This window comes from Mucor mucedo, assembly GCF_025094135.1.
Source record: "Mucor mucedo strain NRRL 3635 chromosome Unknown EV154scaffold_56, whole genome shotgun sequence".
NCBI lineage: Eukaryota > Fungi > Mucoromycota > Mucoromycetes > Mucorales > Mucoraceae > Mucor > Mucor mucedo.
The window spans coordinates 192,712-210,115 of record NW_026252340.1 but is presented as its reverse complement, the minus strand read 5'-3'; the positions used below and the strand labels follow the sequence as shown (position 1 = coordinate 210,115).

Here is a 17,404-nt window from a genome sequence, read left to right as displayed (position 1 = left end):
CAGCTTGCTATAGATAACATCTGTTTCGAAACCTGCTTCACCAGTTGATTGACGTCTAGCAAATTCCGCTTTGAAGTCTCTCACCATACGCCTCCACTTGGTTTTTTGTTCATCAGACGTGCGACTTCTCATATTCTGACGAAGAGTCTTTTCATTGTGCTCTAATGACATAGCAAGATACTTCTCTCCTTTCTCTTGGTCAGTTTTAGTTTTTTCAAGAGAACTCAAGTTCTTATCGTAAATTTCGATTAACAGCAACTTTTCTGCTGTATTCCAACCTGGACCTCCTGCTCTCTCATTGTCAATAGGAGTACTAGATTCGGGGGCGCTGGGAGTGGAAGCACTTGAGCTTGAAGGTGCGTTGAAATTGATGGTGCCAAACATTGTTTATAAAGGTAATATTTAAATTATTTGCGAATTTTTATTATTAAGAATAAAGAATTGAAAAAAGAAAATGTTCAAAATCGCCATGGTCAAACTGTCAACGTGGGGTCATTTTAGTATTTTTTGAATGATGAAATTATAACATCAGAGGGGTTTGCAAATCCATTTTGAGAATTAATCCACCCTCTGAGGGTGGATTAATTTTTTAAATGGTTAGTATGAATTTTGAACGTTTTTTGGCTGAGGAATATGAAAATTTAAGGTTATAATTTCCTTATGGAGGGGGGTATCAAATTTTTTTGCTTGAGAACAGCCTAATAAACCCTTAGTTAATGTTTGCAAGTTTGATAATTTTCTTGTTTTTACTTATAAATTTACACCGATTTCGACAGTAAGGAACAATAATAAATAAAGGACGACTATCTTAAAATCTTCAATAACTACAATGAATGGTCCATCTTACATAACTATGATAGATCTCAACTGTTAAATAGAAGAGCCACAATATTCGTACTCTTTCATAAACATATAGGTAAAACCGTCTGTCTAGTCAGCTTTTAAGCAGTGTTTATACAAATAATTTAACAAGACTTATAGTTGTATTATATTCTTTTTAATCGATCTTTTTCCGTAAAACTATCCCTGTTTCCTTGAACTTTTACTAGATTGCTTCTAGTCGGATTTTTTCAAAAAGGAAATGGAAAAGACTTTTCGAAGTCCAAGAAGATATTTTATTTGATTTTCTAACCGTCAATGAGGCATTCTCTTTTACCCTCACTTTCGTAGCCATTCTTCTTTTTCGTTACTTTCATAAGGTGATATAAAAATGTGGCCGGATATACTTTTCGTTACAATTAGAGATTAGTTCATGTAGAGTAATAATAGCTTTTTTTGCAATCCAAATAAATTGTGCATTGCCGGAATCAGTAAAGGTTTTACACAAAATGATCGCAATGTTCGAAATAATGTTCGTGGTTGACAATGATTTCAAAATTTAAAACTACTCCTTTAATATATCACTTGGAATAATATAACTAGCGCAAAAGGGGTGGTCTTGTCAATTTCTTGTCTGCTCTAACACCATCGGTTCCAGTCTCGGGCATTCAGGAAGGATCTCTTAATGTTGAAGTAAAAGGACTTCCAGATCAATAATCTTGCTGGTTAATCATAACCACAAAAATAAATAGTAAAATTATTTTATAGGCTAAAAAATTGTTACGTCATTATTTTCGGAAGCGCAGCAAAAATGTACTATTTTTATCAAAAAAAATGGGGTGGTTTATTTTTTTTTCTTTTTTCTCTAGACCTTTCTGAAAAAGCCATGATCGCGTTTCTTTTTTTCGAAAAGTAAGTATATCAGAATCACAGAACATACAAAACTTCAAACAAGAGTCTAATGTTGTCATTGAATAGCTTAATGTGCCAGTTAGCACTTCTAGCGTTTTTTCTGCCTGCTTTTTCTCGCTTTTGGGGAAATCGCCTGCTTTTTTTCCTTCGGGAGAATTTGCTTGCGGTCTTGTCTTCTGTCTGGCTCTTTGTTGTTGGTAGTCGCCGACCATACCAAAGTCCACCAGTCCCAATTGGTGATGTCTTCGTCTTGGTAGATGGTGTAATTACGCCAATCAGCCTCATCAACCAAACTGAAGCTGTTTCTTCCGCTTCCTCCCCGCCTCCTGCTCCTGTGGCTGCTCCTGTTTCTTTCGGCTTTTTACCTCCTGTCGTTGAAACAAGTCGAGCTTGGTCTTTTGTGCCCCTTCCTCCTCCTGTAGCAACACAACCACCACCTTGTTACAGCTTGGATTGTGCTTGTGTCGCTGGCCTTCCTTGTCTTGGCCAAGGATTGCTTCCGGAGTCGGTTGCTCTCCCGCGCCACAATCAGTTTGGCACCTCTTTGTCGTTGTTTTCTGCCGTGTGGCAAAACGAAGTTTCCTCTGGTTCTGTCGGTGGTGCGCCCATTGGTCAGTTGGGCTCTCGTCGTGAGACCTCTCTTCCTTTGGCCCATTGTGAGGGTACCTTGGATTCTGTTTTGTCGTTGGCGTCGCCTCGTGCGGACAACTCTTCTTTTGCGGTTTCTTCCCCTTCTGGGGATAACGCACTCCCAGCGGTTTCTTTCCCTTCGGGGGATAACGCTGTTGAAACGGTTTCTTCTCCTTTTGGGGATAACGTTTCCTTTGCGGTTTCTTCCCCTTCTGGGGATAACGCAATCCCAGCGGTTTCTTTCCCTTCGGGGGATAACGCAATCCCAGCGGTTTCTTTCCCTTCGGGGGATAACGCTGTTGAAGCGGTTTCTTCTCCTTTTGGAGATAACGCTTCCTTTGCGGTTTCTTCCCCTTCTGGGGATAACGCACTCCCAGCGGTTTCTTTCCCTTCGGGGGATAACGCTGTCGAAACGGTTTCTTCTCCTTTTGGAGATAACGTTTTCTTTGCGGTTTCTTCCCCTTCCGGGGATAACGCAATCCCAGCGGTTTCTTTCCCTTCGGGGGATAACGCTGCTGAAACGGTTTCTTCTCCTTTTGGAGATAACGTTTCCCTTGCGGTTTCTTCCTCTTCTGGGGATAACGCAATCCCAGCGGTTTCTTTCCCTTCGGGGGATAACGCTGTTGAAACGGTTTCTTCTCCTTTTGGAGATAACGTTTCCCTTGCGGTTTCTTCCCCTTCTGGGGATAACGCAATCCCGGCCGTTCCTTCTTTGATGGAGGATATTGCTTACTTCTTGTTGTCTTCCTCCGTGGAAAATGACAATGAACTAGCGGTTTCTTCCCCTTTTGGGGATAACGCTATCACGGCCAATCCTTCTTTGATGGAGGATATTGCATCCTTCCTGGTGTCTTCTTCTGTGGAAGATGACGTTGAGCCAGCGGTTTCTTCCCCCAATGGGGATAACGCTTTGCCTTCCGTCGTTGGTGGTGCGTCGGTTGGTCTTGGTTCTTTTGGAGATGCAACCCTCTCTCCTGTCTCTTTTGCGGGTCTGGCCTTGCCAGAGATTGATTCCCTTTCGCCCGTTGTTGTGCCCGTTCCTTCCCCGTCGGTATCACCTGGTGTATCGGCGTTGGAGGTGTTGGACCCTGTCCCGCCCTCCCCTACCTTAACGTCTGGGAATTTGGAATCGCCTGTTCTTTTTCCTCGTCTTTCTCCCCGGCTCTCTTTGGCTGGTGCTGTTTCTGAGGAGTTGCGCTCTCCCTCTCTCTCACCTCTCCTCAACACGGGGAATCTCGCTTCGCCTGTTCTTCGTCCTCTTCCTTCCTTCCGGGAGTTAGTGGCCGCCGCTCCCCCGCCAGAGACGTTGAATCTTCTTCCGAAGACACCGGTGTGGTCTCCTGTTGCCTCTCTTTCTGCTGAGGTAGATCCACAGGTAGGAGAAAAACGAAGATCCCGTTCTCCTTTGCCTCCTTTTTCTCCCCGTCGTCGACTCGACTTTGGTCTTGCTGAGGACGTTCTTTCGTTGCCTCCTCCCGCTCTTCCTTTGGGCACTGCTGCTTCTTCTGTTGCTTCCTCCCTTTCTCCTGTTTTTTCTGCTGTTCCGGCAGCCTCTGAGGAGTTGGTTGTTGCTTCCTCTCTGTCCCTGTTTGTTGCGGCTCCTGTCTTTTCGGAGGTCACCGTTGCTTCCTCCTCTTCTTCGGTCCTGTGCGGTACCCCTGTTGCTTCGGCTACTCCTGTTGTGTCTTCTCCTTCGCCTGTGCTTTCTGCTTCTCCTTTGCTCGCCGTTGGGGCTCCGATTATCTCTGATCCCCCTGTCCGTCGAACTCGCGTCGCTGACCTCATTGGTCCATATACGGACTTGCGGGATCAGGGATCCAAGGACCCCTTCGCCATACTAGGTGGTATGTATTTTTATATTTGAAATAATTCCGAGACATTTTACTGATTAGTCTTATAACTGTTTTTAGAGGTACCCAAAGGTAGAAGAAAGTGTTTCTTCACTCGTCCCCCTGGCAAGTCCAGACTCTAAATAAAGTTTTTTTTTTGAAAACAGGAATTTATTTCATTGCGATTGACTGAAGATTAATATTAAAATGTGTTGTTCTTTCGTTAAACCAGATATCGTGTGGTTATTGGTACATATTTTAATAGGGATTTATTTGAGCATTTAACCGCAGCCGTAAATGATTCTTTGAAATGGAAAGATGTCTAGCATGTTATATGTTTCAACATATAATATCTAGTTCAATAAAAGCCATTACAAGGGAGTTAGCTTTAGCTCGAAGGGATAGCATTAAGCTAGACATCCTTTTCATTCAATGAATTGCGATGACTGATTTGAGAAACCCGAATTGAAAAAGGCTCTTAGTCGACATTAGCCTATATACAGTGATCGCCTAAACTCGTACTGTTATAGTGACGATAATAAGATGGTTTTTTAAATCTGGTAACAATATTATTTCGATGATTGTGGGTATTTTTTACATTACTTTGTAAAATAAATTGCTATAATTCTTAAGATTCTTACTTCGAATGAACCGCTCCTGGAACAAAGAAAAAAAAGGAGAGGAAAACATAATTCTTGAAAAAACGTCTGTCCTGCACCAACTTCACTTGGAAGAATAAAACAGGTGCTTACATAGATTTTCTATAATTTTACACGTCTTTTTCTAAGGACAACACTTTTAAAAATCTACTTTTTTTTTGTGAATTTGTTAGCGAATATATTGGATGACTTCCAAAATGCAAAATAGAATTAAATAGAATAGACTTAATTTTTTGGGTTGTGTAACGTGGAATTAACCTTAAATTTCACTGCTTAAATTTTTGAAGTTAATTCGAACCCCCTACCCCCCCCCCCGAATTAAAATAGAATTAACTCCAAAAAAAATTACATTTCTATTAAATACTTTGTTTCTGATAAACGCTAATAATATTCAGATAACAGATATGAGATGTATGGATAATATTTGACAAAAAAGTTTATTTATTCGGCCCTTTTACGCTTCTGGGAACGGGTACTTTTACCCTTTTCAGAAGTAGGAATAGGTTGATAATGTACATATAAAGATTATGGCTTTTAGTACGAATAAAAAAAACATGATTGATAATAGTTAAACTACCTTAGCTACCGATGTCTTGATAAATTCAAACATCGCTGACATCTGATAATGTAGTCGGTTAGATAGAGTTTATATATATGATACGAATCAACATATTGATTAAATTTACCGTGTCCTTCAACTCGTTGAACTCCTTTTTGACATCATTGAGTTTGTTGTGTTTTGAGGTAAGTAAAATTATAAGGCAGTATATAAGTAATTTGAGACTGTTTATAAGATTGTCTTTATTATGAAATAAAATGAACAAGTATTTATATAAAAAAGACTATCTGCTGTACCACTATCTTTAGTGTATCTTTGAAGTTGTTATCATTTTTCCAGTGTGTATCCTGTTACCTTTAACTGCTTATTTTGTAAATATGTTACACTTGGAATTACTGTCATCTTAAACACATTGTACTTCCATATCTTTAGTAAGCCTTTGTCACTGTGTTCTTGTAACCTTGTGATATGATAGTACTAACTATCTATATTGGGTAATTGATTCCTTAATCATTCTTAATGTATTGATGTCATAGATATAGGTTTATTTAATGTAGCAACAATATAGCAGATCACCACAGAGTTCACTTTTGAGGCCATTTTTCACACCATCTAGGCGAATGTTGACCTCCTCAAATTGATTGTCAACAGCTCCAAGACGATTTTCAATCATTTCCAAATTGACACCGGTCACGTTGGTCATTTCGGAACGTGTGGTTGGGACCGATGGTTTTGGTTCATTTTCTCCTCGAAGAGACAACGCAATTGCCTCAGCCACGACACCAAAATGGTTGTTGAAGTCCTCCATATGCTGGTGGGTATTTTTAGACTTCTTTGGCATTGGCACCGTTCTACCAACTGCACGAGGAGATGCCTCACTCTTGCCACTGGCTGTTAAACTCTGCTCTACCTGATCATCGATTGAGCGAAAGCCGCTACCTTCATGATGCATGCGGCTTGCTTTCTCTTCGTCCTCGGAATCCGTGTGACCATGAATCTGTGATAAGCAACCTTTGATTGCAATTTGGTCCTCAATTGTTTTTGCATCAGTAATTAAAGTAGTTGGGGTTGAGTTGCCTAATAGATTGTTTTTGTTTGTATCATTGTTAGCAAGATTTCTTTCATTACACCTCGAAGTATATGATAATTTACCTGTTGGTGCTTTTTTCGTTCTCAATGTACGATAAGCCGCCTTCAAAGAGTTGGCGCTACGCTCATAGGCAACCTTCGTTCCCTTGGTTCCTGTTTCCAGCCCGATGGCCTCGTTTTCTTGTTCGACAATTTTTTTTTGTCCAGCCATATATGATTGGCTTACATGGGACCATTCGTCCGCTCCACTTGGCAAAACATTCTTTACTATTTCCAGTAAATAGGTTTTTTCATCTTTAGTCATTCTGACAGATCCTGTTACGTTGCCCATTGTTATTTTTATTACGTTATATGAAAAGAAAGAAAAAAGGCTTTTTTAAAAAGCGATAATTATGGTTTTTATAACACGTTGTTTAATAAAGCACGCTATTATGTCAGACTTGTTTGAATCAATCATCTTGTTGGGATAATATGGCGTGACTTATGAGATTCAATGTTGTGGAACCCAATTATTGTCACTTTTGTATCGGTAACGAAATACAAGTTAATCTCTCTTTTATCATCCATTTCCTTTTTCTTTATCCCCTTTATATTTTTGATACACAATGCCCCCTATAACAAAGCGTAAATTAGCATGATTATCGCATATTACTTTGCTTTCTGCTGCTGCTTATCAGTACATGAATTTTCTTGAATCTCAACGCCGTATTTCTAAACGATTCTACACAACGTCAAAAAGTCTGCATTCACCTACTAAATCGGCTGCTAAAAAGTTACTTGATGGTCGTCAGGATGATGCCTTTATGTGTTATTTTGGTTTGACGACTGGAGCATTCGATCAATTACACGAAGAGTTCCAAAAAGAATATCCAACCGAATGCACGGCTGGACGTAAAAGAGTACTTGACACAGTGATGACACTTGCTTTGGTTCTGATGTGGTTGCATAACACCATAAAGCAGGAGACACTCTGTATAATATTTGGTGTCCCTGCTGCAACACTCAGTAGATCTATAACTATGCGTATTCAAACCATCTTAAACGCTTTTGAAAAAAACAAAAAAGACCCTCGTTGGAAAATTGGTTGGCCCACTACAGATGAAATGACAACGTTTAACGATATGGTGCTTACGATTACCACAAATGACTTTGAGAAACAGGTGTTAGAAGGAGTGTTTGGCTTTGTTGACGGTCTTAACCTTAGAATACAACATCCTGAAGACCCATTCGAGCAAAATGCGTACTATAACGGATGGAAGGGTGATTGCTATGCCTCACAAGTTTTAGTATATACCCCGGATGGCTGTATCGCCTATGTGAGGTAGGATTGACATACTTGTTTGATTCTCTAAAAAAACAAAACTAAATTGACTATTTTTCTTATAGATATAACTGTCCTGGTTCTTGGCATGATGCTGAAATAGCCATTCCACTTTACGAAAGGTTTCTTGCTTACAAATGTTCAAGCCCTTTCAAGCTTCTTGCGGATTCTGCTTTCCCTTGTAAGCGAGAGTTTGAAAACAAAGTGCTAAGTGTACCAAGAGAAAAAGCAATTGGCATTGAAAGAGCCAACGTGCAGACGCAAAAGATACATGCTATCATTACCAACCATAGACAGGCAGTGGAATGGGGTATGAAAGCCACACAAGGGTCTTTTGGAAGACTTCATACCAAGCTTCCTTCGGATAAAATTAAGCGTTATGAAATCCTGACCCTTGTATGGAGACTACACAACTTCCGTGTAAGAACGGTTGGCGTCAACCAAATTAATACTGTTTACTATGCTAATTGGAAGGCGATGTGCCAAACCACATAGCGTATACGTACACTATTTTCATAAATTATTCGCACACTCGAGGAAAAAAATTGCTCACTTTTTTTTTCAATTTCCGCACACTTTTTTATTTATTTTTTGCCCACTTCACAAATTATTTTTTGCTCACTTTTTTAAAAACAAATTGCTCACTTTCAATAATAAATTTTGCTCATTCTTAGAAATTCATTGAAGTAAGATGGACCTCAAATTTTATCAAGAAGATGGACAGGGTAATGTTGTGGATGAGCATGGCAATGAACCCGTTGAAATGGATGTTGATGGCGATGCTTATCCTCTCGCTGACACCGTTGACTTTGATAATTACATGGATTTCAAACCACCTGAAAAGCCAAAGCCAACACCTAAAGCGCCAAAAAACCGTTCTTCGGCTTCAACTGGACCAGCAGCTTATTAAAAAAAGCATGCAGACGATGTTAAAGGTCATTTTTTTCACCTCGTTTATGAAGAGGGATTAACTGCAGGAAAAGCAGCAAAGCAACTCGGTGTTGCCCGACGAACTGCTTATGACTGGTTGAAAAAAGATCAGGATCAGATCTACGAAACAGCAAAGCCTTTGGATGAATTAGAACCAGTTAAGCCTGAGAAAAAGGCTGGGAGACCAGCTTTGTTGAATGAAGAGCACAAAAAGCATTTGGAAGAAACATTTATCGACCACCCTTCGGCAACGTTGGATCAGGCTATGGAAAGTCTTACTAGTCAGTTTAGCGACCTGAAAGTAACAAAAACTACCGTTTATAATTTCATGACAGATAAATGTGCCTTGTCTTTTAAGAAAGCACACTTCCATTCGAAAGAAAGAAACTCGTCTATTAACATTGAAAAGAGGTTTGATTGGGTAACTAGATGGAGCCAAACAGACATGGATTACAGCAGTAATTGCGTTTTCATTGATGAGTCTGCATTCCATATTAATTTGAAAAGAACAATGGCTTGGTCAAAAAAGGGAGTTCGGGCTGAGGTTATTCAACCACTAACAAGAGCCAAGACAACAACAATTTTGGGTGCTATATCGCCATATGGCGTTGTCAATGTCAAGATAAGAGTGCCATACTCAACGGTTTCAAAGAAAAGAAAAACAGCTGGTGGTAGTAAGATGCAGAAAACCACTGGGACTGTTACCGGACATTATTTTAATTTTATCACCAGTACAATTGATGTGATGGATCGTCATGAGGAATTCAAAGGGCATTATCTTATCATGGATAATGCGCCTATCCATACGTCAGATAATATTAGAAAGTTTATCGAAAGTCGTGGGTATGGCTGTGTTTATCTTCCACCATATTCTCCTGAGCTCAACCCTATCGAACAATTTTGGTCCGTTGTTAAGAGTAAATTAAAACGGGAGAAGCTTTTAGAGGCCGAAACACTGAACAATAGAATTGCCGAAGCATGTCAGAATGTTTTATTAAGCGATTTAAAGGGATTCTGCCGTTATTCAGAAACAAAATTCGAAACCTGTTTAAATAAAGACCCCCTCTAAAATATTTCGCACACATTGAGCAAAAAAAAATATCTGAAACTGAGCAAAATATATTTCAGAAAATGAGCAAAAATTAAATTCGAAAGTGAGCAAAAAATAAAAAAAAATGTGTGCGGAAATTGAAAAAAAATGTGTGCGGAAATTGAAAAAAAAATGAGCAATTTTTTTCTTATACTGTGCGAATAATTTATGAAAATAGTGTAATAAAAGTAGATGTAATTGACATAAATGGAAATAGTCTGTATCACAGATCTATCGGTAAATAAAGTAACAAGATCCAGTGACATTGAAAGGATCTGAATATACCCATTCCGACATAAGAACACAAACTTGACTTGTGTATTCGACAGTCAAAGAAGAAATTTATTGATGACTAATTACTGTCAAATATGAAATTAGTTTCCAGCTGTTATTTAGTATAAATAGACCCCAAATTATCATCTTAACATCCTGGTCAATAAATTTATAAAGGAATTTTAAACGTACTTATGTACTTTGTTTTATTTTTTATTTTATTAAATCATACTACCGATTTATTACAGGCGAGAGAGCAAGAAATTTTGAATTATGAAAATTAATAAAATTTACCGAAAGTTAATTCTATTTTATGGTTTTGGAACAAAAAAAAATTAACTCGGAAAATCAAATTCCCGGAGTTAATTCTATTCTATTTAATTCTATTTTGCATTTTGGAAGTCATCCAATATAAATGGTTCATTTACTTATATATTGATATAGTTATACTGCTGATAAAGAGTATAAAGAAATAGTGTATGAATTAATGGATACCTAGCTTCTACAACCAAATATACAAATATCGATTAGACATTTTATATTTGGGATCGTAACTTATTCATTACAAAGATAATGAATAAATGATCAACTATTATGTTCTATTGCCAATTACACTTGACAAACAAGTATGCATCTTTTACAGTAACCGTTGCATGATCTGATAAATAAGTATCTCGTAATACTAAAGATTTATTAGCATACTCATGCTCCCGATCCACTGATATGGGACAACGTTATCTGGAAACAATTCTAACGAGTAGTATCCATTTAACCCAAGGCGGGAAACAAAGTATAGATCTATTCCAAAACCAGAAAGGTTGACTCATCATTAAAACTCAGGAGAGTTGTGCAATATAAAAAGGATCAATTATTTCATAGCAGCAGAGTTCTTTTAGTCTATTTTTACCCATAATAAAAATATACTTTTATCTCATTACTTATCTATGTAATATTTTGTCAAATACCACAGAAGTCCCACTTTTTTCTTAGTAATATATGCTGTTATACCTTATGATTCCCTTGGTTCTTTATGAGGTTTATTGAAAGACTTTTTTTTGCCGTTATATCTTGTTGATAGTAAGCTAATTAATATTTCCATTTAAATTTTTTCTGGCGATGATATGGATGCACGTTCAGAAGCTTCGAAGTGAAAATACAAAATAAAATACCAATAAAAACGTTTTCTATACCCCCATATTTTCACAGTTTTTGTGTATTTATACGTAAATTTTTTTTCGATTATGTAATGCATTAAAGTAATAAAAGTGCAACGGAATAATTAAAAAAACATTTTAAAGTGGTAAAAATATGCAACAGAATGAACAAAAATACATTTTAAAGTGGTAGAGTGCATCTGCTTTTCAGTAGTTCCTAACGTGTTTTGTGACATTTTTGAGCATTCATCTCCGACTAGTACAAGTAATATAAAAGGAAATTTATTCATAGCCAGATTTTTTTTATGTGGGGGGGATTTTTTTTTTTTTTTTGAAGAAAATTTTTCAGTGGAAGTAATATTGGGCCTCCGGCTGCGATTTCATAGGCTGTCTCTAAACAACTTCAAATCAATATTTCAAGCCTTTCAATAAATATACTAATTTTAAAAAGGGTCACGCATCTTAAGAATATACTTTATAATATATATTCTAAATTACAAGTGGTTCTACTTAGTACATAAAAAATGTTTAAACTTTTTTACCCTTTTTCAGGGTTGATGACATTGAGCCTCCGGCTATGATTTCATAGGCCGTCTCTTAACAACTTCAGATCAATATTTCGAACCTTTCACTAGATATATTAATTTTAAAAAGGGTCACGCATCTTAAGAATATACTTTATAATATACATTCTAAATTACAAATAATTCTACTTAGTACATAAAAAAGGTTTAAACTTTTTTATCTTCTTTTCAGTGTAAGTAATATTGAGCCTCCGTCTGCGATTTCATAGGCCGGCTTTGAGCAACTTCAGATCAATATTTCAAGCCTTTCAATAAATATATTAATTTTAAAAAGGGTCACGTATCTTAAGAATAAAGTTCATAATATGTATTCTAAATTACAAGTGGTTCTACTTAGTACATAAAAAATGTTTAAACTTTCTTACCCTTTTTCAGGGTTGGTGATATTGAGCCTCCGGCTGTGATTTTATAGGCCGTCTCTAAAACAACTTCAGATCAATATTTCAAGCCTTTCAATTGATAAATTAATTTTAAAAAGGGTCACGCATCTTAAGAATATACTTTATAATATATATTCAAAATTACAAGTGGTTCTACCTAGTACATAAAAAAGGTTTAAACTTTTTTATCCTTTTTCAGGGTTTGTGATATTAAGCCTCCGGCTGCGACTTCATAGGCTGTCTCTAAACAACTTCAAATCAATATTTCCAACCTTTCAATAGATAAATTATTTTTAAAAAGGGTCACGCATCTTAAGAATATTTGTTTTAATGTATATTTTAAAATTCAAGTAGTTCTACTAAGTACACAAAAAAGGATGAAGTTATTTCAAGCCATTGCTAACGATTATATAGTCTGTGCGCGGTTTTTTAAATCGTGAGCACAAACCAGTGGGTTATTTCAAAATCCGACCACGGCTAATGTGTTATTTGTGTGAGTGAAATGAAACACTCACTTACATTATTGGGAGTAGGAGGAGACTCTGACTGTGTTACCAATTTTTCTTTATTTATCGAAAATATATTATAAAATAAAAAATAAAATAAACTTATACAATTATCAATAAAAGAAATCGCAATTTCAGGAATAAAATAAATATATATATAAAATAAGGGAGGGAGGGAGGGACAGTCAGAGTCTCCTCCTACTCCCAATAATGTAAGTGAGTGTTTCATTTCACTCACACAAATAACACATTATTGGTCATGAGTCGGAGACTCTGACTGTGGATTCAGAGTATTAAAACCAAGAGGATTACTTGAAAGAGCCATAGTCGTAAAGTTAGTGACAGTTTGACGAGATAACCGGTAAAAGTTGTCAAATACGCAAGCAGAAGCCCAAGAACCATGCACTAAGATATCATCCAGGTTAGCACCATGTAAAGCAGCATTGGAGGAACCAACAGCACGAGCACGAGGAGGAGGGTTGTCGTATTTCCTCCAATAAATATCGTATAGAATGACCTTCAATGTGGTTAAATTATAATATTCGAGTGGTACTCTCATATTACCAGTATAATCTTGTTACAGATTATATATTGGGAAATTATATTATTATTGGTTGTTTTTGATTCTCATTAATCTGTTACTGAAGTGTCAGCTAATGAGAATTTTTCACTTAATAATTTGGGCCAATCAATATAAGAAAGTATTGATTGACTTAAGACCATGTAATTCTAATTGCCATGTTTCAGAAGATAGAAACAAGCCACTGCCTATTCCTTACCAGATTCAATCTCCCAGATGTTTGATATAAAAAGCGTCCTCCCTTTTGCGATGACTTTCTCTCCATAACTTTAATAAAGGATTAATAGAGACTCATTTCTTATTACTTCTTTTTATTCTGTTTTATCTATTTTTTAATATCTCAAACATCACAAGGGTGACGTTGGTCAGAGCTATCATGCACCGTGATATGATTGAGTAGGCTACGAACATGTCGGCTAATAGTTTGAACAGACACAGATGAGTTGAAATCATTGAGACTACGTACGAGAAAACCAATTGTTCTTGAAGGTCTAGTAGGATGAGGACCGAGACAAGTAGTAGTAGCAATACGAGCAACATATTCTTGATACACTAGAACAGGACATAAAAGAGAATCAGGATGTTGATGTATAAATACAACACGTTCAATAGGAGAGCCTCCACGTTTTTCTTTTGGACAGTCTATAACCAGTTTGAGTTGAGAAGTGGTGGTAAGGACAGAAGTTTTCAGCATGTTGATACGGTGAAGGTCAGCATGACGAAGAAAACCAGTAATAGCTAATAAGAAACACAGTTTCCTTGTAAGTTGTTCGGCAGTAAGAAGATTATTCGGTCCCCAAGAGTGAAGTTTGTCAAGTACAGGAGTTAAATCATAGTCGGGTCTGTCGAAAGATCGTATGGTTAAAGCACGCAAGTTGGTAAAAAATCTGATAAAGTTTGAGTCTTTTAGTATTTCCTGACGAGCAGATGGGTCGTATAAATCAAGTATTGCAGATTTATAATTGAGACAGGTTGCCACTTTCCAGTTTAAAGTTAGATGACCATAAGAAAGATAGTTAACGATTTGAGCAGGATCAGGACTAGAAGCATTAAAACGATGTAGTTCACACCACCGTATGAATTGTTGTTGGATAGGGTTATATCTATGGACTGAAGGTTGAGCTTCAGGGTTAAGAAAAATAGCAAGAGCATTGTCATCATATCCATTTAATTGAAGTCTTTGCCGTTTATGTTCCAAGCCAGAAGTTCCCATTGTTGATTCTTCTTGAATAGGTCGTCTCCTTGGAGGTTGGGGTGAATCATGTTGGATGGTACTAGAAGAGGTGGTTCCTTGGTCATGGATAAAAGCAGAGGGTACCAAATTGCACTCGGCCAATTGGGCGTGATTATGGTTGCTGTTGTTGGGTGCTGATTCAAATGTTGAAGGCATCGTGGCAGGAGGTTCCAAGGCGGACATAGAAAGACTCTCTTCCATCGATTCCATGGGGTCAGGAATGCATTGGTTGATAGTGCTTGAGGGTCCCATTTCCAACTGAAGTAGTGTTGAGTTTGGTGACTCTCTCGACTCGCAAAGCAATCGACGTTGTGTATCCCCCATAGTTTCTCTAACTGTTGGTAATATAGTTGATCGATTTTCCATTCGATTTGAGTGATCATTTGCCGTGATGGGGAATCGGCTGGGTTGATTGCTGACGGAATATATGTGAGATGCAAGCGAGTGTTGGTTTTCAAACAAGTGTTCCAAATTTTTGATGCTAATTCCATGAGTGCTGGTGATCGGGTCCCCCCAAAATGGCGTACGTAGGCTATTGCTGATGTGTTGTCGCAATAAATGCGTATTACCTGACCCTGAAGTTGTTTCATCTTCACACACTTCCATATCACTGCTAGTTCCCTGTAGTTGATATGTTGTTCTAATTCCTCTGGAGTCCATGTTCCACTCATCACTTGATTGTTGATCACAATTCCCCATCCGCTGTTCGATGCATCTGTGAATACCTCTTGTTTCGGTGTCTCTGGTAAGAATGATAGACCGTTCCATTTGGTTAAGTGGTTGATCCACCAATGTAAGTTCTCGCAAGCTGGTGGTGTAATTGTAATCATTGTGTTCCATGAGATCCCTTGGTGAAGTAGTTGATTCTTCAGTTGTAGTAGTTCTCGAGTTCTTAACCTGGCTGGAAAGACGGCTGGAGTGGTTGCTTGTGCTTTCCCTATAAACGATGATAGATTGCGGAGACTGCACGACTTGGTTCGTAACATTTTCAAGGCTTCCCGACGGATGTCGCGGCGCTTGGATGCTGGAACTGAAAGTGACATGTTTGTTGTGTCGATTGTGAATCCTAGGTGATCTATCTGTTGTGTTGGAATGAGGTGAGATTTGGATTCTTTGAAAAGGAAACCCAATTCCTGCAACTTTTGACACACCTGAGTGGTGTGGAGGTGGCTCAATTCTTTGGTCTTGGCAGTAATGATTAGATCGTCTAGATATGCAGATATCCTTATTCCCTTCCGGCGTGCCCAACTTAGGAGAGGTTTCAGGAGTTTCGTGAATACCATCGGACTCAGAGATAGGCCGAATGCCAGTGTCCTGAATTGAAATGTGCTGTTCTTCCATCGAAATTGAAGATACTTCCGAGATGCTGAGTGAACTAGTACATGGAGGAATGCATCCTGTAGGTCGATAGAGGTAAGGTAATCTTGAGGTTGAATCATTTTGCAAACGAGTTGAATAGTTTCCATCTTGAACGGTTTTCGTGGTACGTACTGATTTAATGGTCTTAGATTGAGTACGGGACGAAGATCGCCTGTTTTCTTGGGAACGGTGAAGAGATGGGAAAGGAAACCGGGACCATGGGCTGTCTCTATCGCTTTCTTCTCTAGGAGTGAAAAGATTTCTGTCTCGATTGCTGTTCGTGCTTGTGATGTTGTTGCTGTCGGGAACCTGACTGAAGCAGTGGTAGGATAAAGAGGTGGATTGGCGGTGAGGGGAATTCGAAATCCGTTTTGAATGATGTCGAGAATCCATTGGTTGTTTGTTATCTTTGTCCATGCGTCTTGGTAATATTGAAGACGTCCGCCAACAGGTTGAGGCGTTAGCGTTTCTGAAAACCCCGAGAGCTGTGAGAAGAAGAGTGCGAAGCACGAGGAGCAGAAGGTGTGGTAGGTCTTGAAGTGGTACCAGATAAATTAGATTTGTCAGAAGATTTGGTGGGTTGATCTTCTGATTCGACAGTAGTGGATCTTGTATTACTGTTAAAACGTTTTCCCTTTTTCTTTCGGGAAGTGCGACTTTTGGATTGAGCATCTTGAAGGGCTTTGGAGAGCTTGGATTGTTCCAAAATACGAGTCGTATCCAACAAAGTGTCTTCATCGTCTGAGTTGTCTGCAAGTGGGACAGTTGGCAAGCCGGCATCACGACAGATGTTATCACTACGAAGTTGTGTGATATGTGAGGCAACATCAGAAAGTAGGCTGTGGATCGTACGAATAAAGTTTGTAGAATCAGCAATAGTTGGGGTACGTCCTTGGGCAAGATTATGTGCCATAAGGTCAATCGGTCGAGTAAGTCCAGATAAGCGATATTGCACGTCGGCAAGTTGTTGATCAAATTTGCGAGTAAGTGATCCCGCATTGATAGAACGTTGCAATACTGGTGCACGATAACGTCTATCCAGGTTGGAAGGACAGAGGTTGAGAAATTTTCGGCGATCAACTTCTGAGAGAGGCGAGCGAAAGAAATCTGTGGCGGCATCAGGAAGAACAGCATAAAATTCATCATAAGGTTGAAGATCAACTGCAGTTGGTCGGGCAGTAAGGTGAGTATCCACAGGTGCTGCTGCATGTGCTGGATGTTGTTGTTGCAATAACGTCTCCAGGTTTTGAAGACGTCGTAATAATTCATCGTGCTCATTGGACATAGATCTATTAAGTAATTCGAATGGTTGAGTACCGAAATTGCGAAAGAAAAATTGATAATTGTATAAGTTTATTTTATTTTTTATTTTATAATATATTTTCGATAAATAAAGAAAAATTGGTAACACAGTCAGAGTCTCCGACTCATGACCAATAATGATATTAGCAGCAGGTTACTATTGGCTCTAAAACCTTTTTGTACAGGTTGTGACA

General features: G+C 38.3%; 3 protein-coding genes across 3 annotated transcripts; 1 reads left to right on the top strand and 2 right to left on the bottom strand.

Annotated features, from left to right (window-relative positions):
* Positions 1-1,705: 1,705 nt before the first annotated feature.
* EV154DRAFT_482267 (uncharacterized protein) lies at positions 1,706-4,516 on the top strand (the record flags this gene model as incomplete). Its single annotated transcript, XM_051598487.1, has 4 exons — positions 1,706-1,731; positions 1,798-4,205; positions 4,238-4,283; positions 4,423-4,516. The coding sequence occupies 4 exons, from the start codon at positions 1,706-1,708 to the stop codon at positions 4,514-4,516; spliced, it is 2,574 nt and encodes an 857-aa protein (XP_051456842.1).
* Positions 4,517-12,985: 8,469 nt separating this feature from the next.
* Positions 12,986-14,528, bottom strand: EV154DRAFT_422123 (uncharacterized protein; the record flags this gene model as incomplete). The annotated part of the gene is made up of 2 exons (XM_051596074.1): positions 12,986-13,252; positions 13,698-14,528. The coding sequence occupies 2 exons, from the start codon at positions 14,526-14,528 to the stop codon at positions 12,986-12,988; spliced, it is 1,098 nt and encodes a 365-aa protein (XP_051456841.1).
* A 1,912-nt stretch (positions 14,529-16,440) lies between these two features.
* EV154DRAFT_390541 (uncharacterized protein) lies at positions 16,441-16,998 on the bottom strand (the record flags this gene model as incomplete). Its single annotated transcript, XM_051595106.1, has 1 exon — positions 16,441-16,998. A coding segment is annotated over one exon (558 nt), but the record flags the coding sequence as incomplete, so codon positions are not given.
* Between the last annotated feature and the right edge of the window lie 406 nt (positions 16,999-17,404).